Raw genomic sequence first — 27079 nt, forward strand, 5'->3', positions numbered from 1 at the left:
TCATACTTCTAGCTGACGGACAGTGTGAAGACGTTGCAGAAAAATACCGAGTAATTTGTAATAAATCATCGATTCTCGATACGGAAGAATCGGAAAAATAGTATTAATAAAAACTCGCCACCGATGTAGTAAAAATATTTATTCTTTGCCAGGTCAACAAAGCGCTATACATCGTAAGTTACGAATAATAAATGGTGAATATTGCCGCGTCTGTCATCGCGTACGATGAAATCTTTCCCTCGATTTTTCACGAAAAAAATCTCGAGATGATCACGTCTCTCGCTTATGGCTAGGTATGCCATAAATTGATATCGTGGCTCCCACTTGGCAGTTCCATGAGTAATCTAATTTCATTTATAGCTCCACTCCGAGGCCTTGTGCGTACGTATATAAAGGCGTATATTTTTCTATACAACCTGCGACTTATTACTTCGCCATCCTGTCCTCGACTAGAATCATCACATAACTTTCCCATCCTCTTACCAGTTCATTCTTTCTTTCATACCTACTCAATGTTTTATTAATATATTTACGTTTCTCGACGATGCTCGATCGATTTTTGCCTCACATGCGTGTACGCCTTACCCGTATAAATATACTATATGTAATGTACACATATGTATACATTTATTGGAAAACTGATCGGAAAGTAAGATTACCTTATTCGCGATTCAACAAGATATTTTTTTGCGCTTCGAAGCTATGCTGGATAGGTGAAAAAAATAATTATTACAGACGTTTGGACGGGAGAGAAGAAGGGAAAAAAACACGTTTTGCCAAAAATATACCCTCGCAGTAACGTATTTGGAAATGTGGAAAATTTCACCTCATTTCGGGGCAAGTTTTGATTCCGAATCCTGACATAAACTGACCCTGGTAAAGTAAATTGTGTATAAGCTTGCAAGGATGTACGTATAAGGAAAAAAAAACTACATGTCATAGTACATATGTACCAATGTATGTACATATGTGGGCTTATATGGAGTTGTACGAAGCTACTTCAGTTTATACGTATCAATTGTGAGAAGGAATTGGATGTTTCACTCGAAGAAATTGATACATCAGGAAGGCATGGCGGTGTTGTTATGAGAGGATAAAAGTAAGCAAGATATAACGGCAAGAAAGATAATCCATCCGAAAAGTTTGTTGAAAAAGGAAAGAGGAAAAGTAAAGTATTATAGGTACAAGAAGCAAAGCGAAGGAGAAAAAGAAGGAAAAAAATTAAAGGAACGGACGGCCCACTCTGTCATTTAGTGAATGCAAAAGCAAAACTGCAAAAACAAAACTGCAGAACTTGAAGAATTCGAAAGACTTCAAATGACTCTGGTAGCTACTTGACTTTCAGTTGGTTATACTTAAGTATAAACTTCGTATAAATTCGCACGGTTTTATCTAATTTTCACGGTTGAATCGAAAAAACAATTATTTGAAGCATCGCAGCCTTGTCCGAATAACCGATAGGTAAACTCGAACGTGATGTAGATGTTTTTAAATTTTTAACCCTGACGTACTCTCGTATGAAAATCTCCAGAGTGTAGCTTTAGCAATGTAACTCTACATAAAAGAATAGGCAGCTTTGTTTGTTCCGTTTGTTTATAAAACGAAAATCCGAAAGTTTCAGAACAAGAGTAAATGAGCGAACCACAAAGAGAGGTGGCTTTGAGAAGGTACAAGTTCTTTTTACTTGTTTTCAACACCCTTTACTCAAATTCAACCGGCCTTGACTCTGACAATATTGAAGTTAACTTTTGAAACGAGGGATTTGAAAGAAGGATAAGGTTTGAATAGCTATGTAGATGCACGGAACGTGCTCAACAGTTTTTATCCGAGATCGCTGCGGCGCTTTTTCATCGTATAAAATTAATTTTTGATTTTCGTAACCTTTGAAAATCACTTTTTTTTTTCAATTTCAGCGAATCTTCACGTTTTCGAACCTCTAGAATACGAAATAAGGGTTTTTAGAAAAATGTCGGTCTGAACGTTGGTTTGTCGATCTGTCCGACAAACTCCGCGATGATCTCGGAAACGTTTCGATGAAAAAATTTGAAACTTACATGATTTTACAATCAAATAATGGGCATGAAAAAATCCAATGTCCCATTCAATTTGAACCTCCGGTTATACTAGAAATAAATCCATTTTCAATGTCTTATCAACAAACATATACTTTTTCCTGCTTATTATTTTTTCCAAATAAACGATTACGTTTTTCACAGTTTATATATTTATTCTTTTTCAAATGTATAAATTTTTTGTTATACACGATTTTTTTTTTTTTTGAACATCTCTATTAAAACGCTTTCGTTTGGCTGTCAAGTTTTATCAGTCTCAAATTTTTTACTCGGCCGTTTTCGAGATAATCGCTCAAATTTATTGGACAGAATAACCGACTCTCCCCTTTTCACGGCGATGAAAATTATTGCGAAAAAACAATGTTTCCGGCTTGTTTTTGTCAATAAAGTTACAGGTACCAGCACGGGTAAAGACAGCCTGCGCAGAGGCCAATAGTTTTGCAAGGACCGCCGGCTCCGCGCCTTTGAAACGGCCGCGGCGCGAAGATATATTTCGAGATCTCTCGAGGGGATTGAACGGGTCCGTTTAATTCCCACGAAAACGCTCGTTACACGGTAGTTGGTACGAATCCCAGATTTATAGAGCGCGGAAGGCAGAGACGGCCAAGACAGGGCCTTGATATCAATTACTCAATTTGCAATCTCCCAGGTAGGTAACTTTGAAACTTGCTAGGTATCAGCCAGTCTCGGAATACGTGATATACCGTGTATCCAAAGATTGGAGAGGAATCCTTGCAGGCGAAAGGAGATATATACGTGTACATACATATATACATAGGCATATACATATGTATGTATATATATGTATACACACAGCGGGATATGTAGCGTTTCTAGCAAAGGGTGCATGGATGGGGGAGGAGGAGGAGGTGCTTGATGAATTTGATTAATTAAACCATAACACCCCCACCCGCAACCCCCCGTTACAATTACGAACATCACCGAAGGCGTGTAACTCGATTTTGCCGGGTGTTAAATTCAATTTTCACTTGTCGCTATAATAATCAGTCGAAAGTTGAACGGGGCTTGTATTCAACTAGGGTCGTTTTTATTTTCAAATTTTTTAAACTTCGTCGTGGCCGCCTTCCAGATTGGTGGCAAATTAATGAATAGAAATCTCCTTCAAAGCACGAAATTCTCCAAGCTCTCGTGCAAGGGCTGCTAAAGTTTGTTGTTCAAGATACACACGTTTTCATTACAGCTTCGGTATGAGTCTCGTAGCGGGACCATTGGTTTGCAAAAAAATCTGTTACTGCGAGAAATCAGTGTACATATTGACTCCAATCTTCAATAATAATATCAGCATCGTCTGTAAAGCGCTCAACGTCAGCTGTATCTAATTAGAATTCAACGTTTCTTGAGACTCGTATCAGTAGACAATTGGCATAAATCGCTCCGGTAGCGAAGCTGATATTTATATCAATAAGTAGCATCAATTTATTTCTTACGCATCGAGATGTTTTGCAAACAGCAAGCCCCGCGATCAAATATATACATTTTAAACGGCAGATTTCTCATTATTTATTCCAACATTTTTTCCTCGACTTACGGCAGCACTCCTTCGACGTCAAAGTAGTGAAAATGGAGGTGGACTCGCTCCTTCGGTTGTCCGTTAAAGAAGTAATGGCACTCCGTGTCTCTCGGATAGTAGCCGGGGTAGTTTGGCGAGGCGAATGTTCCGTTTCGAGTCTCGTTACTGTTGAAGACGAACGCGCAGGGATATTCCGGCAGCTGGCGACCCGTCGTGATGCCGAAATCTGTGAACAGGAAAAGAAGAAGATTCCCTTTATGACAGCGTCCATTTTTAACTCATTCGCGATAAAATTGTCGAAACAGTAGGCTAATGAATGTTTTACTTTAAACAACTTGTTTTTCATTATACTGAAGGGAATTTCCAACAGCCTGCAATTGAATGTATTCTTTTTTTTTTCAATGATAATATTATCGGAAAAATACTTTTTTTTTCCTTTTCCTTCGTCGTGTCGAAACTAACCGGCAAGTTTTAATGAAGGGTGCCTCGTTTCGGTTCGTAATGAATTCATTAATAAATTCACAGCTCCTCAACTAAGCGACAAAGCGTCGTATGCAAAATAATTATAGGTCAAATTTAATAAAGTTGCACCTTATTACAATATGTATATATATATATACACACATTAAACTTTGTTTAAACTTAATTTCAGGCAATTTCGTAGAAAGTTCATTAAATGTTAGCATTTCCTCTTCCAGAAGATAAAAAAAAAACTTTAAAAAGAATGCGATCCATCGAATATTATTAGCATAGGAAACTTTTTTTTCCTTTCGAGGAGAGAATTATTTATTCCTGCGCTAACGGTGTAAGATTCATTTCAACCAATTAAAATTTGATTTATCGAACCTATTTTTTAAGATTGATTGTATTGTTAGTTTTTTTCAGTCTCTTCTTTTCTGGATTAGATACTTGATATTTTCTCAATCGTTAAATAATAATCAACGTAAGGGGCGCGAGCATCGATTTAATCACTCTGACAGATGAGAAAAGTATAAATTTAACCGCGGTGTAATTATTCTTCATGGATACAACAATGAAAAATCATAATAACAAACCGCTTTATTCTTATAATCCACGTCAATTCGATGCCAAGATTCCCGTCGTTATGTATTTGACTTCACGAGCAACGTTTGCTGCTTCGCAGTTTGTACTTTCGTTCAACAAAGGGGAGAAAGACGTCATTCCATTAAAATATGTTTTGAGTAATGGCTTCTTCAAGATGTCGTCTCGGTTTCTATAGAATCGACCTGCACCGTAACCCTCGAGATTCTGGTCGTACAAGTAGGAGACTACGTGTAGCAGTCTTTGAAATACTTCGTCTCTTAGTAATAATACCCATCGTTTTGTGCACTGTATCATTCAGAAGAATTCATTTTAGCAAAAAATACACGTAGCAATGAGGTTATTTCGAATTGGAAGTGATGGATAAGGTAAACAGATTTGTGAAAGTGAGATAGAAAACAATTTTAAAAAGATGTTTGATCGTACGAAGAATATATTTTTTCTGTTTCTATCACGGGATGCACTTCGAAACGATTAATAACATACTAGATTTAAATTTTTTCGACACTCTGAGATAGCACATTTTATTCGAAAGATTATTTACTGAAAAATTACTTCTTAATCATAATCAATATCGGCGCAAACTAGTATAGTTTAATATTTAACGATGTTAATATGACGATGTTAATAGACTTTGTAGAAAATAGTATTCCGAATAAAATAAATCATTGTAGAGTAAAATCAAACGAGTCTATTAGATTCTCGACCATTTTTAACCGATTTGAAATCAGGCATCGATATTCCGAGCTTCTATTTACGTTGTAGTATTTTCTATTTTTGTATATGTTTGAAGAGGTCTTCCTGATTCACGATCATGAAATTTGATAAATACCAATGCGTCGCTATCTCGTAGTAAAATTGATAAAAAGTGTCAAATTGTATGTAACGAACCTCCTCCTTTTTCTCTAGAATCTAGGTAGATAATGGACGAATAGAATTTGATTTGTTTTCATAAAACAAACTTCCAAAGCACACCCGCAGCCACGTGGAAAAAGGAGCTGGCTGCTTTTGTCCATTTCCGTTCATTCTCGTTCCACCCATCGATTTGCCGATGTGTCCACTTCCCCCGAAACCCTCACGGACAACTCAAACTTCATCGGTTTCATTCAAAATGACGAACACATCGAGCGAGGAAACTACAACCGGCGACGAAGAGTCGCCGATTTCTTATATTGACAAAAATTGAAACAGAATCTGATCTTTCAAGAGAGCGACACTGTCTCTTGGTTTTGTCTTCTTCAAGTTCCATTAGCCCCGTACTAGAAATCGATCAATCTTCAGACACCGCGTTTCATAAGTGCCGAGCAAAGTTGCCTCAGCCACATGCGATATCGGAACTGATCCTCACTCTATTTCTATGATTTCCTCACGCCATCCCTCTCGCTCTCTATTTTTTCCGGGAACGAGAGAGGGAGGAAGAGAGAAAGAGAGAAATAGAGGGAAGGGGGGGGGGGGGGGAGAGAGAAAGAAAGAGATCGATCCTCTTTGGGTCTCGCTTTGTGTGCTTTGTTTCGTGTTTCATCACTGCCTTCGCACATTAGATCTCGATCGTATACGTGAAACTTTACTCTTTCGACAAACTTCGTCGCCTTGGTTCGCAAGCGAAATCGAACCTCGTAGGGAATTAAGGTTTCGGTTGAGATCTTAGGATTCTCGCCAAAATTAACTTCGGATGAAGATGGAGTATAAATTTTGAATAAAAATGCGGACAAAAACTGCATGGCGTGTAGATTTTCCCGTCACTCGTATTTCAGGTGTTTAGTTTGCTGGCGAATTGAGGGAAACTTTGCATCGAAACGCCGTGATGCGACTGACAACGAGCCGGGACACACAAAGCCGGTTTATATAGCTGGGCAGATTGTGGAATCGATTATCCGAGAATCCGTGATTAATATTAATACATTCTAATTAGGTTGGCATTATTAGGGTATTTGCGTTAAGCTGTAAATTCATCGACAATGTATGTGCATACAGTGTCGCGTTATAATCAGGTTCAATTTTGCACTACGTCAGCGTGATTTTGAATTCTAATTAACTCCCCCCCCCCCACCCCCGTCATTTCCGTTACCTGCATCCCCTGCGAACCTTCTATCGCATGTGTAATTGTTGATAAATAATTTTACCGCAGTCACGCTTCTGTCCCAACGTTTGATTTAACGGGGCGGATTTGGAATTCCGAATTTGAAAATTTCCGAAAGGTGAAAAATTCCGAATTTTTGTGTGGTGAAACTTGAAGTAAAGTAATCAAACTTTCACGAAACATCAAAGTTCCGAATGGCCCGAGAGCCGATGCTCAAAGTTCCGAAAGTTAAACTTTGTTGTTTCTTAAAAATTTGAAACCCTTGCTTCAAGTTTCGTTACCAAATAATTCGGACTTGGGCGTTTTCGGAACTTTTCAAATTCGAAACTTCAACCCTGTTAATAAAAAATGTCTTGCCTACAAACACGCAAGGCAATGTGATATTTTTCAAAAAGATACAAACCGCAGATACGCGACGAGCAAAAAAAGACATAGACCGAAAAAAGGCAGGCAAAAAGGTTGCGATCTCGTGAACGAGGAGTAGCCAGACATCATGTACATGCTTATACAGGGCTATACAGGCTATGTGTATAACATATAGACGAGCAAAAAGTTTTTAGCGTGAGAACCGCCGTCCGAGCTGCAAAGTACCCTTCGTGCGATAAAGTGTAGAATTTATTTTATCTCTTTGACAATTTGTTCGAATGGCACGAAACGGCTTCTCATGACGGAAAAAAGTTTCCAACCCTCCCAGAATTTTCCTTCTCGAACTGATTTCTTCCCGCCGAGTGATTCTCTTCGTTTTTTAGAGCGGATGCACCGCCCGAAAGGCACATACTTCAGAAACCAAGTATCGAAAATTCGGATTTAGGAATTTCGTCTCTTATTGGGAAAACTGAAATTGGAAAGTCTGGGAAGTATTAAGTCCAATATCCGATCCGAATGGATCTATAAGTTACGTATAATTGGATCAGATTAAATAAAAAGAAAATTCGGATCTAAGTAGATATAATAATTTTTCTGGCAGGATGAAAATTTACTCGAATTTTTTCACACGTGACAAAAGCACTTTTTCACTCTTGTTGATACTCAAAATTTTGGTGTCAGAAATCCTACAAATTTTATAAAAACGAGAAGACAAAAGAACTTCGTCTTAAATTGATCACATCGTTAAAAAGTTTTGTCACATATGCGTCGACGTAATATTATTTTGAATTCAGCATAAATTTTTTCCCCGAAAAATTGCCATTTTTAAACATTGTAACGAAAGTATTTTTTCCGAATCGGCTCGGATGGCAATTTCTCATCTTTTCTCACGCAGCGACCCACGTTCTTACCCTCGAAGACTTTGTTCATCCCCTGGGTGCGTTTCGTTCGCTCATTTATTGCGGACAGGTCATAGGACACAGAGGCATCAGCTATCCAGCACAGTTGGACGCCGCCGCGACATTTCGATATCGGATTTATGGAGGCGAGCGAAGATTCATAAGGCACCCAGCCACAAAAGTATCGTCCTTTCAATATTTTCAATTATTCGTGTCAATCAGGGATTTATAGACATTTTTCTACGCCGCCCTCCGCATGAAACTGCCAAACTGAGAATTAATTTATTCGTTACAGTTACTAGAAACTATCGTACGAGTAGTGATCAGAAAACACGCCATATTTTTTCACGGTTACAGCTGCTGCAAAACTTATTTTCATTTTATACTTAAAACTGTAATTTTCATTTGTGGTAACAATGAACGTAGTTAAAAACTTTTTTTATGGAAGTGACTTATACAAATTGTAGCAATTGTTGTCCATCATAAGAAGTATTCATTTAACACAAAAAGAAAGAAGATTTATTATTAAGGATACAAGGTTCAAGCTATGAAGAAAATTGTTTAGACATGTACCTTTATTTATAGATGTAAAATTGGTCAATGTCGTTTTATTATTCATTCCGAGTGAATTTCTCTTTTTTTTAGGTGAACTGTATAATGTATATATTTTGTTTCCATTCAATAAATGAATAAATCATAGGTGTATAACTTTGTATAAATAAAATTGTAAATATTAATCAATTTTAATCGTTCATTCGTCTATTCTTTCATTCGCAAGATTAAATACGCCTTCTCTATATATAAATGTTCATTGTCAAATTTAACTCGATCATATTTTGTGACTAATCTTTTATTCAAACGATAACAGTTTTCCATTTTTAATCAGCTTTTACTTTATTGTTGTCAAAGCGGGTTCTGTAGTTTTTTGGTAAAAAAGGCAGTAGATATTTCAATCACGGATTTTGTCAAGCTGTTGTGCCACGTTCTCATCATACAGACTTCATTTTCGTAAATGGCTATTCACTTTTAATTATTACAAACTTGTTAAGATTATAACGTGTTCATTTAGATTAAAAAAAAAACATGTGACCAGATTTTCTTCAATAGGAAAAGAAAAAAAAAAAAAGAAAATGTAGATTGTGAAATTAGATACCTTTAAATGTGCGAATAGGTTGAAAATGTTGACTACGACGTATTGATTAGATGTTGTTCCTTCGGAGACTTCTCGCAGAGTGAGAACCGATGAAACTCATTCGTCCACGAACACTTCTCGCATTCGCCTACTTTTCTTATTTTTATTTACGTAGTAGGCGCGCTATTTAAACTGTTACAAAATTTTTCTCGGTACAATTTAGGTTCCTTATCGCCGTCTCGAGTGCGTTATTTTATTACAATCGATGGAGAATGCAGCAGCCCGTTATTCACGTGTGTTAAACGCGTAGAAAGTGCGCCAGTCCGGAAACTGCATTTATTTGATAGGTTTTCTCTTTCGATCTTTTATTGTTTCAACCGTACGTACTCTTTTTTATCTCCACTTCCTCATAGTTTACAACTTTATACTTTTAACGAGTGAAACTTATATAACACGTACCTGCGCATTGAATTGCAGTTCACGAGCTGAAGGAATTGTTAGATAATTCAACGAAAAGCACTTACAGTTTGATTACTTCACGGATCAACGTTTATTTCCAACTATCGAGAGATAATCAATTCGGTATTTTTTTTCTTTTTTCATTTTTGTTCAGTCATATTGTCTTCTCGTGTGATTGGGAAAGTCTATTCGATCGGGATAAAAGCCAAGCTGCAGCTTTTTCTTTCCAGTTTTCATTAAGAATGCGTAATCAGTTTCAACTTTTATAATTTTTTTCGTTCCTTCTTCTTACAAAACTTCATCGCGTTGTTCTCCCTTGAGTAAGAATTATTGCATAATTTATAAGGTTAGCTACACTGATCGACTGTCGGTAAAATAAAAAAAAACTTTCTTGCGGCCCCTGTATTTCTTCTCATTTGCTCGGTCAATATTTCCAAGGAATCTTTTTTTCGCAAATCATTACTGGAAGTGGGTGATTTAAGCCCTCGACCTCGATTCCGGGGAAAACTATGAAAGCCGTGAGTCTTGATAAGCCGCAATTTACACGCGAAGAGGCCGTGCGCAAATCCGCCAATATGTTTGGAGGAATAGTTAACACTTCGAGGGGAGCTTATAGGATCTATGACGTCATTGCGAGGGATGGTATACCGCGATACGTTCCGCATGTTTCGGCAAAAAGGCACGTCCCGTAAATCGACGATCGATCAAAACTTCCAAGCAGAGTTCAAACCCACCTGCTTAATATAAAGAACGAAATATTTGTTAAAGACATTTCTCTTCGAACGATAAATCGATGAATGTGAAGAAACTTTGGAGAAAATTTGCTGTCGGAATATTTTTGAAAAAATGTAGCCACCAAAGTCCGGTTCATCGTTTAAACGAAAAACGCTCAAGAGTGAAAAGGTGAATTAAGTAATCTTCGAGCTTTAATAGGCGGACACCAGTTTTAAGGATTATAGTCGATTTATCTTCTCAGCAAAATGAATTTATAATCACAATTAATCACCAAGAGATTTTATCTAGATTGCTTCATAAATACCGAGCATCAACTATTTTATGTTATAAACCTGTCAACGCGAGGCGATAAATTCAGGGGAGATGTGGAAAAAATACACTGTCGAGATAAACGAGGATAGCCTGGCAAAGTAATTGAAACTTTTTCGAAAAATCAGTGAAATTTTACAGGGTTCATTTTCGGCTCAATTCAAAGTGATTAATGCGTTTCAATGACTTTTAAGATATTCGATCTCTTCGTTATATTCATGTATATATTATTTATACTCTACAGTATTTAACATTTTTCTCGTACCGTTGCTTGTTAGTTACACAGGGATTCAATATTGTTTGAGTAACATAGTGGTGGAAAAAGGGATTCGAATTCAATTAACTGCCTTGAAGATTTTTATTTTCAATCTCACGATATACAGTCTCTTTAACTTGATTATACGTACCATAGTTTTTCATGTGCTTAACAAAACGACGTTGAGAACAAAGAAGAAACAGTAAATTCGTCTTTACACCGACAGACATGGATTGTGAGACAGATTGTTAAAACCAACGAAGCTTTGTAATGGATAGAAATATATGTACGTATAGATGGGCAGAGCGAGAGGGAGAGAGAAGAATAAAAGAGAAAGTCAGAAAGACCGTTTGACTTCCATATGTTGACACAAGTTAAAATACGAACTTGCAGTATTTTCGTATACTTATATGTATAGGTGTATTTGCTTCTACTTTCTAGGAGAAAGATATATTGGAAAACTTTTGTTTTGTTACCGTTCACGTGTATAATGCAATATCGTTCCTAAAAACACAAAATTCGACACAGCTTGCCCGAAACAATCGAAATAAAACTAAACGAGGTATCGAAGTTGTATGCAGTGCTTGCTGGATCGTTCACAAGACTCTCTTTCTCTGTATATCCCAAGTTTGTAAAGAAATATACCAACTTCTGTGCCTCTCTCGATATTTCTTCGTGGTTAAATTCGCCTAACCAATAACTTCCGGAGATGTGATGGGGGTTTTTTACTTACCGAAGGGTTTCTGAATCATCCATCATGCCAAAATGATGAATTAATAAATAACTTTCACAAGTGGCTTATCAATTCATCAGACATGGTCAGAATTTTCACTGAAAATGACGCGCGATCATTTTTTTATTAAAATTTATTTAAAAAAATTCTAAAATTTGATCCTCTAATAATCGTGGGGAAATTTTCTAAATAATTCAATACTTTGTTTCTTCAAAATGGCGATTTGACCTTCATCCAACATCTACTCTACGCAAACCTTGCGAGATTTCAAAAGCAAGATACGAAGGCTTGCACACTTCATATACGGAGCTTAACAACTTGTCAGGGGATATTATTGCACACTTGGCCACTTAAAACCGGAAGTAGGGCAAAAGTCAGTGAACGAGTATCCAACCAACCGCTTGCAGCCTCGGCCCCGGGTTCTATCGTATAACCGGCAATTTCTTAAAATTGATAAAGTTTTCAAAGAACTTTTATAATACCTGCCCGTTCAATAATCTTCGAGTATACCTGTATATGAGTACGTCGTATATCAAGGACCCATGTATAACGTTACACTCGCAATCAGGTCAGCGAGTGTGCGTATAATAGACGCTTGAGACACGACTTAGGAATTAATACCTGATTTTCCACTAAATTGATTATTTTTCCCCGATTGATCGTGTGTAATCGATTATTTTTGAAACTCGATAGATCGACCATGCCAACATGATAAAAAAAACAGATTTCATTGAATTCGTAGAAAATAAACTTATAAACAAAACGAGACATCGTGGGGCGAAATCTGACAATGCTATTACGTTTTTGCTCAATTTCAAAGCGATATCAAGTGAAGTATAGACATCCGAACCTTTTTTGTAATTAGCTATATTCTTGTATTTGTGAATAGATCTTCATAGCTTACAAATATAATAAATCAATAAATACTCAATCTACGACTATCTCGTAATGAAATTTATAAGTAGTGTCGATTTTTGTCCCGCTAAGCTGCTTCAATACTTTTGATATTGAAACAATAAAGTAGGAGCGTATAAATCCGATATGATTTAAAAAGAAGCGTCACGATGCCCTCTGCAGAATTAGCATAACGATCACATCATTAGCCGTAAATTATTCGTTGTTCGTCTCATCGACGGATTTTTCATGCAGAAGGCATTTTTATGCATTAGCCCACGCGTTTTGTGAATTAGCAAAGACGTAATCTTCGAGGGCTTGTTTTTGTGCTTTCATGAATCACATTATAACTCAATGAGCTAGAAGTCGAGCACAAGCTAAATATGATAACAAAAATATATATATAGTATTCAGATTCGTAATCAGTGACTCAAAAAACCCTATACCAAATTTGATCTAAATCCGTTTGGTAGATTTGATGTTCCACTAAAAGAGTTGAATGGGGAAATATATCCTCTTGGGGCACGGGTTGGAGTTAAGATAAGAATTCAAAAAAATGAGACAATTATTTTTAAATTACGTGGAGCCAATTTGGCGGGCGCGCTGGTCGAAATTAAAAAATTACGTTTTTAAAGAGCACCCTAAATTATGTATAGATTTCATGCGCAATGAAATTCAGCACTAATGAAAATTGTTTCAAACAGCTTTGGAAAAATTTTCGAATTACCGAACTCGTTACGTGCGGGAAAAAGACAAAGGAAAAAATCGTCAGCCCCTTATCCGCCGTCCACTTTATCGCATGGCGAAGCTACTTGAAGCGTGACATAGTTTAGGAACGGCGTACTTCCGTAGCGACAGCTTAGACTGCTAGACAATCTAAGCAAAAACTGTTATTGCCAAACTTGGCTTCTCGAGTTTAGTTATGGCGTCAATCTCCGCGAGCAAAGCGGCGACGTGAATTCCCTGCGATATCGGCGCGACTCGAAACGCCGCAGTCGTTTTATAGATAGATAGTAAGGATTTTTGGCGTTCCGGGATATCCCAGGATTTCGAAAACTCTTTAATCAGCGAATAGATTCGGCTGTAAAAAAGGCAAACCTCACGAGTGTTCGTTTTGTATTCATTCGTTCGTCAAAGTCGATCGCCGTGAATTCAGCTTCCAACGTAAAATGAAAATGCTAATCTAAAAACAGTGGAAATAATTCGCAAAGGAGCTTATTTTTTATTTAGTATTATTTAATTGTACTAAAAAAAGGAAGACCGAAATGGGGCTTCGGATTTTCAACTGAACAATGCGAGGTTTCAGTAGTTTAATGATTTGCAAGAACAGACACGGTTTTCATTACCATACGATTCAAATGAAGCGTAACGAGGTTGGAGCTCGAAATTTTGAATTGTTTTGTGCACGTAAAGGTATGTTTTACATGATAATTAAAACGTGGGTGAGTTTGCATTTTTTGTATCCAAGGAAGTGGGCGGTTTGCTTTCAAACTAAAAAACTTCTTATGAATAATGATGATCGTTCACCTACTCCAGTCTTTCATGCCATCCCCGTTTTTCATTTACCGGCGGAAATCGATACTGAATTTAACGAAGTACGACGTAAAATATTTGGTTGAGAGAATAAAAATATTTCCACGTCTTAATTGTACATCATTATCCCGAGAACATAATTTCTAATTGGGGGATAGGCTCATTTGTTTGTTTTATTATCGTTACGCCGGAACGTAAACATCGATTATTGTCGGGTGCAATAATAGAGTAGGAGGAAAATTCAGCAATGATAATAATTCTGCACCGTTAGCTTTATTCCGGGTTCATTGCAGTTTTGCGCTGATAAATGTTCGCCCTTATAAATTAACAAATATGCCGAGTAGAAGTTCACTTCCCAAAGCATAAGGAGCGTTAAATACATCGAACTACTAGAGCTCACTTGAAGCGCGTTTCAAAGTTGTGAAAGCTAAACTTCCGAAAGTTGTAGTGGGTTTTATCATGCTGTGAAAAACAAAGTCTCACCATTACACGTAAAAGTTTCATCTAATCGTATAACTTGTGCACGAAGACAGGAATTATAACTATGCCTCATCTTCTCTCCGAATGGAGAACAGAAATTTTTCACCAATCGCGTTAGTTAGTTTAAGGGATCTGTTCAGGTTTGAAACAATTTTGTGTAAATAGAATCATTTGGTCTCAAAAAAGTTGAACAATATATTTGATATTTCGAAAATGTCGATTCAAATACTTCAGTTTTTGTTTCAACCTTCTCAAAACTTGGAAAAGGGGTTTGAAATATTTTATACCAAGCTGGGAATGCATGGAACGTTTTATCGAATCTTGAGTTTTCAACTGAAATTTTTTTATTTCTGAATAGTCAAGCGGTCGATTCGCCAAAATTCAAGAACTATAAACATTCCTTTCTCATCCGCAGTTATTAAAATGTCAAAAACATATTTCTGAGTCGAAGGAGATGATTTTCTGTGATAATTTCAATGTTCTTCATCGTGGAACATTTGAAAAGGTATCCACTTTTATAATTAATAGCTTGCCAGACTTTTATCAGTGCGATTTTTACACCGTGGAACATCCAAGCCATTTTATTTGATTGTTTAACTTGTTAGCTGCAGGGCTGACCGATATGTCGACCAGAAATCAGGTTGGGAACTCCAAATAAGAAATGTATTGGACTTTTTTATAAACTTCACGTCTAATAAAAGATTTGAATTGATATTTCCCTGCTGTTAACAGGTTAATGACACATCCCGAGATTTCAATATTCTTTCGCGATTGATCGACGAAACAGGATTCATAATCAGGAAACAGGAAAAAGGCGAAAAGCGTATTTAATTCTCATCAAGTTCCGGGAAGAAATTTCAGATTTTTTTCTTCCGCAAGGCGGTTACAGAAACGAGAAATCGACAGGTGAAAGGAATCGTGAAATACTTCTACGTTGAAAATTGGAGTGAAAAAGTTTTAAGCAGCTTTCATTCGCAGATATTATGTAATTTTCAAATTGCTTTCGAAAAGTCGGATTTTCAACGCCGAAAACCTATCAGGCCTCTCTCGCTTATTTCGGCTCGAATCTGGCGGCTTAAACCGGCGATGAATGATTAGCGCGTTTCATTTCCAATCCGCATTAGCACGCACCTGTCGCTGACACGCGGATTTTGCCAATAAATTGACAAACGTTCTCGCATCTGAGATTTCCACGCGTGTTCAATCGCAGTAATGCAGAAATTGGCACTGTGTCGTACTATGCATATTAATATCGCTCTCTCAGGAATACTCAAGGGAAATTGAAATTTTGACGGAGGTGTCACCGACAGGGGAAGAGACGGATAGATGGATAAGTAGACGGGCGGAATATGTAGAAGGAACTTGAACCGGTAAAACTCGAAGCCATCCAACCTTCCGGATTCAGTGAAGAAAGCCGAATGCTAAACTTGCGGCAGTGAATCTACGTATTTTCCTCCTTCCCTATTTCCTACACTGGTTCAAGTGAAACCGTAACGAAGGTCGAATTCTTTCCGTACTCGGAAGTAAACGATGTGTGCAATTTTTTTGAATTCTTTTGCAATGTAAAACTCTCCCAGAAGAATAGTCTTTATAATTATTTCCATTTTTTTTCCACAAGTTTTGGGCAATAGCTACAGAATTTATACCGATATTGTATTAAATTCATGTAAACATTTTTATTTGGTCTTATTTGCATAGTATAGAGATGCATAGTATAGAGACCATGTTCTAATATTCGGCCAACGATCCACCTCAACAAGCGATAATAGAACAAGAGAAAAAGCTCGAATGATCCAGATATCGCCGACCTGCCGAAGCACGACATCTCCGTAATACCGTCGAGCAGAAAAATCGATCTGCACATCAAGGTGTTGAATAATCTATGAATAAATATCCGCGATAAGTTTGCGTTACCAAAATTGCGGCAACGCGCGTACCAAAATTTATACGTCGAACAACAAGGATGGCTGGGAGCGATGTAATCGTACCCGTGCACGAATAACATTTTGCCAAAGTTGTCGGCAGGCCGTAGGGCAGTTTCCAGGGTATTTCGTCAACCGGTTTGTATTCGGCGAGGGCTCACAGCCTCGAGGGTAAACCTGTGCGACCTTTAGCTTCGCCAAGGAACACTTGTGAGAGCACTTTGGGACCTACTATGGAGTATTCATTGAGGTCAGGGAAAACCGTTTCGCACGTATCCAGGAGAAGGGGTTGAGGGCTAATTTCCGAGTGGATTTCTGCCTAATTCCCTCTTTACGCTGCTGTGCTTACACTTTCAAAAGGTATCGGCTCTCGGGATGAGAGAGAGAGGAAGGGAGAGGGAGGAGAGTTTGACTCCTCGACGGGCTTAACCTTCCCCTCCCTTTCTAATTCACAACCCTTTGTGAGACGAGTATTGCCCAGTTTTCGCACGGCGGGAAAACCCTTGATTGTTATTTATTATTCACGGCCCTGGATCTTACAGAAATTTAAAGAGCAACGGAGCAGAGTACTTACTCTCGGTGAAGGAGTAAGTCGCTCTGAATCCTCTCACGTGTCTGGAGGAGACGATGCCGTTGAATTCCAGCGAGAGCTTCGGCCCGTTGCTCATCAACGGTCGAGGCGTCATCGAGCCGCAGAACGCGTCGATTTTCTCCATCTTTCCGTCGATCAGGACGTAGGCCAGGAGCGAGTCGATTCCGTCGCATCTGAAATTGTTCGAAGTAATTGAGAAATTTGTCGCGGAATGAAAATTCTGAGATATTTGAGTTTGGAGTGCGATAACCCAACTCGAATAATTTCGTTTCTGTCGAGTTTTTTGAGGGAATGAAAAGTTGGCGACAAGGACGAGGAAATACGTATGAAAATTAGGGGTTAAATGAGTTTCTTATTTGCCCCTTGGGTGCCTAACTTTTTTCTCATTTATACGAATGAACGAGACGTGAAACGTCGTTACTAGGGCGCGGGTTGAAATTCCGAAAAGTCAAAAAGACGACGGTGCGTAAGCCGAGAAACGTTCGGGTTACGAATTTAAAATTAAATAAAAAAAAAAAAATAAACAAATAAATACGAATGATCGAATAACTGTATTTCCGAGATTTTATTCAACCCAAAGACTCTTTTATTCTAAAGTGTATTTTCAGAACAGTCTGCACATTCTGAATGAACAGTGCACGGAATGTGAAAATATGAAAAAATTAATGTTTCGAAATTAAAAATTGCTAGTGGCTAATACTTCGATCAACCAAAAAACTAAAAGAGTTATTTGGTAAAAATCAAAGTTCAGAAGGAGAAAAATTTAAATTCGCAAAGTGTAGAAGGACCAGAATTCCGAAAGGACGAAATACCGATCGCTAATTTCCTGAATATTCTAAATTTCTGAAATTCTTCAACTCCGTGCCAGTTTTATCAAAATTATCTCATTTTATCAGAGAATCGTCTGTGTCATCAAAGAAAAAAAGAGCACAAAGGAATGGGCAGCATGTTTTTAATAACATTCAAACAGTAAATCTTTTTTCCCGAACGTTCGACTTTCTTAAGACGTTATTACATTAAATCGTGTTCCACATTCACGTACCTCATGTACCCTCGTATCACTTCAAAAGCGTAACGCCATCTATTAGCTGCTTTTAGTCTTCCGCTGTTTTGTACCCCACCCCGTTATTAGATCTCGAGAAAAAGTGAAAAGTCATTTCACGCGCAAGGTTCGGGTAGAATTCTGAATTTGAAGGTGGTGTGCAAAAATACGAAAGACCGAAAAGTCGATGGGACGAAATTCCGAAAGTCAAACCACCGAAGTTAAAAACGTAGAAATACCATAAATATGAAAATATGATTTGTGGAGGGATAAAAATTGACGATGCAAAAATGCAAAGATGAATTTATACCGGCGTTTTTTTTTTTTTTTTAAGAATTGGCAAGATTACGAAGAGTAAAATATTGATTTGCGAAAATGTGGAAGAGTCAAAACGTCGATGTTTCAAATGTCAGACTCGCGCCTTTGTTGAAAATCTACGAATTCGAATTTATCAATAACGACTGACCGAGGACACGAAAGGTCGAAATCCCGAAACCCGAGTTCGAGGCTCCATCTGCTCGAGTTGTTTCCCGAAAGTTTGGACGAGTTTTTGGCATGTGAGTCAAGACGGGGAATAATTGAGAAGAATTGGTTAACTCGGCATATGCAGCGGGGTGAAACTTGCGGAAGAGAACAACCGCAGGAGAGGAAGCTGTTATCTTTGTTCAAGCCTTGCTTGCTCAAGCTTTCCCGGGTGTGTGTAAATTCTGAATTTGTTGTTTCCCCCCGCGCTTAGCTATTCAATAATTCACCGGCTCGTCCATTTAGTTATTAATCCTCCGAGTTGGAAAACGCGCGTGGGAAGCCGACATCGCATCACTTCGCTACGATCCGTTCGTCTTTCTGTCATTCTGCTGAAGTTGGGAGAGGAAAAGAGGGAAAGGGAGAAAGAGAGAGAGAGAGAGAGAGAGAGAGTGAAAGTCAAGGGAAAAGAGAAAATGGGGAGAATGAGCGACGGGGGAAAATATGAAAGTGAAAAAAAGAATTTTAAAAGTCGGTTGGATTACAACATCGATGTGCTTTTCACTCTCGTTTTTTTCAAATATGTGTTACTCTTGTACGCGTTACTTACACGAATGAAAATTCTCATTCATCGTATTCCGTCGAGCTGAGTCGATTTTCAATTATTCAGAAATTTCAAGCCCGCACAGCATAAATTTTGCCTTTTTGAGATTAAACAAATCGCAAGGGAAAACGAGGGTTCGACATTGTTCAGTTTCTCACTGTTAAATGTATTTTACAGCCTGACGATGCTGCGAACCTTGTCCATTATGCTTGAAACGCTAAGTATTCGAGGTACAATTGGATATTTATTACGAACTCGTCTCAATGAAACAATGCTGATACAAAGATTTCAAGAGTGCGACTGAAATCGATCAGATTGAACTTGGAAATTGATTTACGAACAAAACGGACTGTAACTAATTGAATTTGGTGAAACGATGACGTTTGGCATCAAAAAAAAAATTGCCAAATAACGTAACCTCTCTAAAGCTGTGATTAATTGATGAGCTTATTCCATCACACTCTGGAATTAAAAATGAAAAAAAAACTTTTTCACCATTCACTCTAAAAATGACCAAAACATATAATTCAATTGAAATCGAGCGTTTGAAAGTACAAAGGCAAAGGGTCGTATGTTAGGCAGGTACAACCTTTTTCCATTAATAAGTGTACGTTAGAAAAAAGATTAAAATACATGGTTGTAACCGCCCTTTTTTTTGCAATCATTCTAAAAACCATTGAAACGCACGGACAAACCGATATCTGTGAAAATGTAGAATTAATTAAAAAAATTCTCGAAGGTAAAAACAAAAGGTCGTAACCGCCGATAGTTTTATTTATTTTTTTGTAAATGCTTTAAAGACTACTGAAACGCATGAAAAATTTAAACTAACAAAGTTATTGTACACTGAGGACGTCGATTTTTTCAACATTGATTAGCGAAATCGTCAATTATCGGAATGAGAGGAATGATGATAATAATTTTTGGCTCTCATGCCGTTATGCAATTACCGTAGTAGATAATTTTTTTCGACTATCATCATGACCAAAAGATCGAATCTACCAGGATATTCGACCTTTTGCTTTCACTTGACGAATTTATACTCGAGCCCGAGAAAAAAGAAGAAAATTATTTTTGCCAGATACGACCTTACGGATTTAATCCACATACGTTTTCATGGTTGAATCAGTAGCAGAAGGTCGCATCTACCTTTGGCTACTAATGAAACTGTTGGTCAATTTCAACGTTTCTGACCATATTTTTATGTTTTAAGCCAAGATATGATCCAATAAAAAATATACGCCCTTTTGCCTTTTTCAACAGAAAAAGGTTGTAAGATCGAGCTTACGATTTTATGCCATTAGACACGCGAGATTAATTACAGTGATATTCTTTTATCCATTCTTCAATGACAATTCATCCATTTCGACACTCTTTACGAGACTGTAGGTTCAATCGATACACGCACCCATCGTTGTTTTGCACAAATGTTCATAAGCCGGGAATGTTTGTTGCATAAATTCATCTTTCAGTTTAGTGCAGAGAAGCTTATGTGAATTTTCAATTTTTCTTTCATTCTTCAGCGCCACCGCGCGCCATTCCAGAAACTCCGAGGTATAAAATACCTACACCCCGAACTAAATAAGTAAAGGCCGACGTTTCGTGATTGTCGGGAGTATTTTCTTCAATTCTGTAAGAAAACCGGCGCCACATTCTAATGCGGGTTTGCGCAGAGTCGGGAGTTTTAATATTTGAATCGATGTCGAGAGGGAATAGAACCAGGGGGCTTATAACACGAGACAATTGGCCCGGTGAAATTTTCGTCCAACGATTCGGCGGGGGGAGGACGGAATATGAGCAATAAAAACGAAAGGTGGAACGGAAGCAGAAGGCGAAAAAAAAAAAAAAAAAAAAATTCAACTGCTATGAAACATGTACGCGGGCAGCGAAGCGTGGGGGGTTTGAATTCATTTTTACATTTGATAAAAACGACAATGCTTGTCAAGGGACTGGCGGGAATTGAAGACGGAGGGGCGGGGGAGGGAAATTGGCAATGAATTATTATGGACAGCAAGAGTAAGCCGAGGAATTAGCACGCGTCGAATTTTCGTAAGCCCGTTTTGCACGAGACGCGAGTGACACCGTTAATGTTGTTTCATACTTTGTGCAAATTGGTTTCTACACTCGGGCCGTTAATTATGATGTCGGAGACAGGCATTTGTAATATCTGCACATACCCAAAGCGTTGCGTACAATCTGTAACGAAGATTAGAAATGGAATTTCCAAGTCTCTTGACGCCTTTCACCGGTTAATAATTATTATATATGGACGGATCCATTAACTTTCGGCCAGTCTTTCAAAGTAGAAATTTTTATCAGATTGTAATTAAGATACGTCAAAGTGTAGGTACTCCGAGATATCAGAATCGTCGTCGTTTATGAAAAACAGCGTTAATTAATTTTTCCGCGTTTTCGAATTGAAGCACGGTGTTTCAATTTTTATCACTTCTTGTTGTCCGACAAAAATATGATTCGCAATTTTAACGTCGAATCTTTGCGAATGCGAAATCCATTTTAAAATATATTCTTACGAACACCCGAAACGAACCGGTTTTAGCCAAAAAAAAGCTCATCGTTGGTTTTATAATTCAACTGAATTTACCCAAACTTCATTACTGGTTACACAATGAAAATAACACTGAAATTATTTCGGAGAGTGTGATAATTTTGTAATAATGATATTGAGAGGAAAACACAGGTAGAAAAAAAAATAAATAAAATAAAATATTAGGCAGGTGAGAGAAAAAAACCGAAAAATTCCTTGACAAATAAATTGACTATAAAATTATTCTAGGCATGTAGGATATATTGAGAAAATTCGAGATCCCTGAAAAATATTCGTTCCGATTAAATCACCATCCAATTTCCATTCCTCGACAAATATTTCACAACACATATTTAAAAATGTTTTCATTCACTTCCACACGCAAACTTAGAAAAAATTTATATTTATTTTCTTCGCATACGTAGAAGTAAGTAAGTAAGTTCTTTTCCACGTCCTGAGGAGTTGGCTCAAAATAAATTAACCTAAAAATATTTTTTTGAAAAGTGAAAGTTAATGTTGTACACGTACACGAGTATCCGGCTAACTACGTCGCAGGTCTCGTTAGCTAATGATGAATTATTACGCAAAATAAATTGTTCCGGCACCCCTGGAAAAAGTATATTGTACACTCCTGAATAATTAGCCTCAAAGATACTCTCTCCCGCACTTTCTCATTTTTTATCCTCGTGTCACTCGTAAGGGCTGAACGCTTGCGGGTCGAGGGTTCGATAAAATCGTTAACCGCTAATGAAAGGAAGTTTTTAAACAAAAAATGAAGAAGGCGAAAATAAAGTTGATAAAAATGTACAACGCAGTGACAACTCGTAACGAGGATAATAACAATAACCAACCGGCGAGGATCGAAAAGATATTACATAAGATGCTTCGAAACTTGCCTCGTGTCCAATGGAAAGAAAATTTGTCGAGGGATATAACAAAAACGGTCGGGTAAACAACTGGAAAACTTTTTCCGGGATTTGATGAAATTTGACAATAAAAATGAAAATAACAACTCAATATATAGTGCGCATATTCGAATATAATATTGTACTCACGTACACTAGAATAATTCTGATTCATATGTTAATCAACGTTCAAAGTTTGATCAAACTTGTCAATCGACATATGAAGGCTTTTATTTAAGAATCTGATGCATCGGAGCTTTTCGGTAGAGGCTTTAATTCTCTACAAAAATTTGTATTTTCCATTATTTTCGGTATATTCGTCAACGAGTTATAAAATTTCGAAGAGTAAAAAACGTTTTTCCCATGTTATTTCCATAAGATGCTTCGATCACAAAAGCGGACTATCTTAAAGTTGATGCATGATGGAATTTCTTTTAATAAATTTGAAAGCGTTTAAGCTCCTGGGAGCAGGAAAATTCAAAAACAACCTGTATACATATAAACACATACATCGTATGACCAACTTCGAGACTTTCAGGAAAATAAAAAGGACCCTTCGTTTCTACAGCTCTCTTACAGAAAATACACAATTTGAGGGTTTTCATTATTCCTTTTCTGCGTCCGATATAAGAATTCCACGCGTTTGAATTTCTTTGCTCAGTGTCATGAAAATTTGGAACCGCTTGCTTCCCGTGAATTTTTTTCACAGATAAATAGTCTTTGCTTCAGGCTTCACTATAACGCGAAACAACGTTCAGATTCAAATTTTTTAAATCACTTTCAAAGAAGTATATAATTAAATAGTTTTCCCTTTCCGAAATTCATTTTTGTACTTCCAGTTCAAGTTTTTCTCTTTTCATCGTATCGCACGGAAATCTGGTATTTTCTTTCGAAACTATCATCGCTTCCTCCTAAATGTGTAATATTTTTTGGATAACACTTCCGTTCGAAAATCAAATCGTAATCAATGCCAAGTCAAGCGGTTTATTTTATTCAAATTTATGAAAATTCGGCGGCCTTCGCCGAAAAATGTTTAAAGTATAAAAACACTTTCGTCTCTGAAAACTGACGATAGCCGTACGAAAGTTGGTAAATTTCTTCAGCTATCCCGGAGTAAAAATTCCTACGAATGTCCGTAGCGAAAAGCGCAGAGAAGCGGCTCTGCATTCGGTGACGCATATTTGCATTAGGAAAATGAACAGGAACTACCAGCGGCTGAAGATGCAGTAATGAAATACCGGGCTCTGACAGGAAACCGTAAATACATGGCGACGATGAGAAGTTACGTGACAAAGTTTCTCCCATCGGAGTTGAAATGGCCTCGTGCAAAGCTCGCCGCCATTACCATTACACATTATCCTGTCACTATTCGCAGTCCGCGTATGGAAAACGAAGAATCGTAAAAACGTGTAATTTCAATTTTTTTTCCACTACATTATAACCGAATTGCTAATAAGCTCCTGGAATTTTCATCGAGATCAAGCATTCTTTTCTTTCCTGTTATTCATCGTACCGATTGTTTAATGTTTATTGGAATTTTTTCTCAGCCTTTAATTGCATTCCGCAATCCCAATTGTTTTTTTTTTCCTATTCCTTGTTAAGCAGTTTGTTAATTTTCCGATAATTTGATATAAAGCTGGTCACAGATGGGCTCAAGCTTATCGTTAATTCCCATGGCTTTACCGTTCGAAAAATTAATTAATTCACTAAAATGTACAAAATTAATTCAGTCGATAACGCAGAGCTCAATCTCGTGATCGGCTTGGTGTCCTATTCTATGAAATTAACAAGCATTTTATGAGAGGTAAAACAAAACAGAACTCTGACAGTTTTCAACGCAAGTTTTAAAAAAGATCGAACGATTTCTGGACATGTCAATGAATCGTGTAATTTAGTTGAACAATTCTATTCAATCGCAACAGAAAACGTCAATAAAAGCGTGAACATAATTAATTCAATAAACAAAATTCTTCAACCGAATACAAAACTCTCGAAAAAAAAAATAATATGGTGATAGAATTTCCGAATTAAAAATTACATGAAGTAAAATTGGTGTTGTAATGTCACCGTGAAATTTTTAGTAAAACTACAAAGTTTCAAAAAGCTTCGAGCTTCAATAGATTCCGACTTGCAAATGAGCTTGCCAAGAATGAAAACAATTTTTACAATAACTTCTTGGAGTGGATACCAGATAGAAGGAATATTTTACTTTCTAGAAAATTGGGCATCAACTTCGTGACAAGAACCGAAGAAATCGCTTCAAGGCAATCACGTTTAAAATTCGGGAAAAATAAGACGAGTTGACGCAAAAATCAGCATCATTTGAAATGCTCGGTTCATTTGTTCTTTGTCAAGTTTCGGTGTTGCAGAGTTCTACTTGACAGTCGCTTTAAGAAAAGGGAGGCTGCAAGTTTGAACTTTCGAGTAGGTTGAAACTTCGCGTACCTTATACACTTATAATGAGCGAGTCTTCCCACGCGGCAATTATTTCAGCTTGTAATCCAACTTTCCAAAACGATGAAGCTTCGCAGCTGAAAGATATACCTGGCTTTTGTATTAATTTCTTCGTCGTCTTCCTAATCGATCTTTCATTTTCATTAGTGAAGGATTTGAGGGGATGCGATTAAATCTAGCTTGCTTTTTGTTTTCCAAAGTACAGATGTTATCTAAAAGTTTTCTGTTGAAAAAGGCTATTTCTCGATAAGATAAAAAAAAAAAACCGGTTTTCCAATTCATTCTTACTGAGGAAAATGATGATTTTTGCCATGTTTCCAGCTCTTTCGTAAATGACGCTTTCCCGGAGAGAAGAACAATCACTTACTCAGAGTATTACACCGCAGGATGTTACATTCTTTTACAATGTATTGAGTCGAGAGTGTATTCCGGCGCTGATGAATAAAAGCTGAAAAATCGACGAGACAGTTGAAAATTCCAAGGAATCTGTATTCGGAAATTGTCCATGTATTTAATACTCTTGTCTATTTGTCGCACAAATTACTGGAGGATCTTTCGGAATAGCTCAGCCTTAAGCGGTTGTAATAATAAAATACCCCAATTTAATAGGAAATATTCCTTGCCAATAGAAATACATTGCAATGATAAATCGTGCGGAATCAAATTCCTTGACGTGGATTATCCGGTGAATAGTTACCGGGTGCAAGTAAGCACTTGTCGGTGACAGAACGCTCTTTGAGATTTGTGAGGCCCATATTTTTTTTTATCGCTTCGTTTCTTATCAGCTGCAGTCGCCGATCGTAAAATTTCGAAAATATACACTGTGAGGAGAAGAAATTTTTTTACCCTAGGTGAACAATGAAGATTTTGGTTTTTCCTTTCGGAATTTTTCAAATAAAAAATTAAAATGAAAAAATAGTAGGTGTATCACGTGATAATTAATTGTGTAGAATAAAAATTTTCCGCTTCACAAGTACGTTCGACTTTTGTAACAACATTGCCCGATATCTCGTATTAAACGACGGACATAAAGAGGGTTTAAAAAGAAAAAAAAAAAAACGAATCCAAAACATCATCACCATTCCATGCATTGTAAAATTTACCTGCAGCGATGCGGTCGTATAAAAAAATTGAGTGTAAAAAGAAGAAGCTCGTAAAAGTAAGATAACGAGAAGGGTTGGTTACTCACTCCTTAGGATCGGTGTATATGTCGTGGAGATGAAATTCCTGGAAGATGACTTGAACCCGCTCCTTACCCCGTCCCTGGAACTCGTATCTGCAGTAGGCTCTGGCCGGATACGGATTGGGGTACCCGGGTGACGTAACGATGCCGGTCTTGGTGAGATCGCTGTTGAAGACGTTGTCGCAGGAGGAAGCTGAAACGAAGAATAAAAGTAGAAGTAGATCGATTATGTAAACGGGATCTGGATCAGAGCCGGCGTTGAGGTGGTGAGGAAACTTTTTATACCGGGCGAAGACTCCGCGGATTAGCAAGTTGCGAATTGCATGAGGCGAGGGCGAAAGCCCGGGATTCGCAACTCGGGAAAGTTCGCCGTTGCCGCGTCTTATTCGAGGGAAGAAGAGAGTATCGGCGCTAATCGCGTTTATCATGTTTTCGCACGCGTTGCCGTTTCCGCCTCTTTCGGAGCTCGGATTTTCCGTTCAACGGGCTGCTGACCGATCGAGAAAAATCGCAAACACTTCTTTGAATCGCTCTTTCGCCCTTCTAGACTCTGCGCCAACTTTATCTGTATCTATACCTGCAGCTGGAGAGACGAAAGTTCTGCAAACGCGCCGCTGAGTCTGCGTCAATACGTCGTCTACTCCCGTCATGATTTTCACGGAGCTGTTGGTAAATATATAACCGGCTGAACGTTCGTGGATATGACAATGCCGTATTCTCAGACCTGTACAATAATACCAGAAACGATAATACCGAAGGGCGCTGCTCGCCGTCGAGACAAGGGATATGTCGTAACACTAACAGCGATATAGTTATATTATTTATGTCT

The 27079-nt window shown here is 37.7% G+C and overlaps 1 protein-coding gene across 1 annotated transcript in view; it reads right to left on the reverse strand.

Annotated features, from left to right (window-relative positions):
* LOC124177767 (suppressor of lurcher protein 1) overlaps positions 1-27079 on the reverse strand; it is a 354466-nt gene that overhangs the window by 11706 nt on the left and 315681 nt on the right. The window contains exons 9-11 of the mRNA XM_046560556.1: positions 26257-26443; positions 17038-17228; positions 3622-3829 (exon numbers count right to left, since the gene is read on the reverse strand). Coding sequence (XP_046416512.1) covers positions 3622-3829; positions 17038-17228; positions 26257-26443 — 586 coding nt within the window. The remainder of the gene's footprint in view (positions 1-3621; positions 3830-17037; positions 17229-26256; positions 26444-27079) is intronic.

The sequence above is a fragment of the Neodiprion fabricii genome, chromosome 1 (assembly GCF_021155785.1).
Source record: "Neodiprion fabricii isolate iyNeoFabr1 chromosome 1, iyNeoFabr1.1, whole genome shotgun sequence".
NCBI classification, from domain to species: Eukaryota; Metazoa; Arthropoda; class Insecta; order Hymenoptera; family Diprionidae; genus Neodiprion; species Neodiprion fabricii.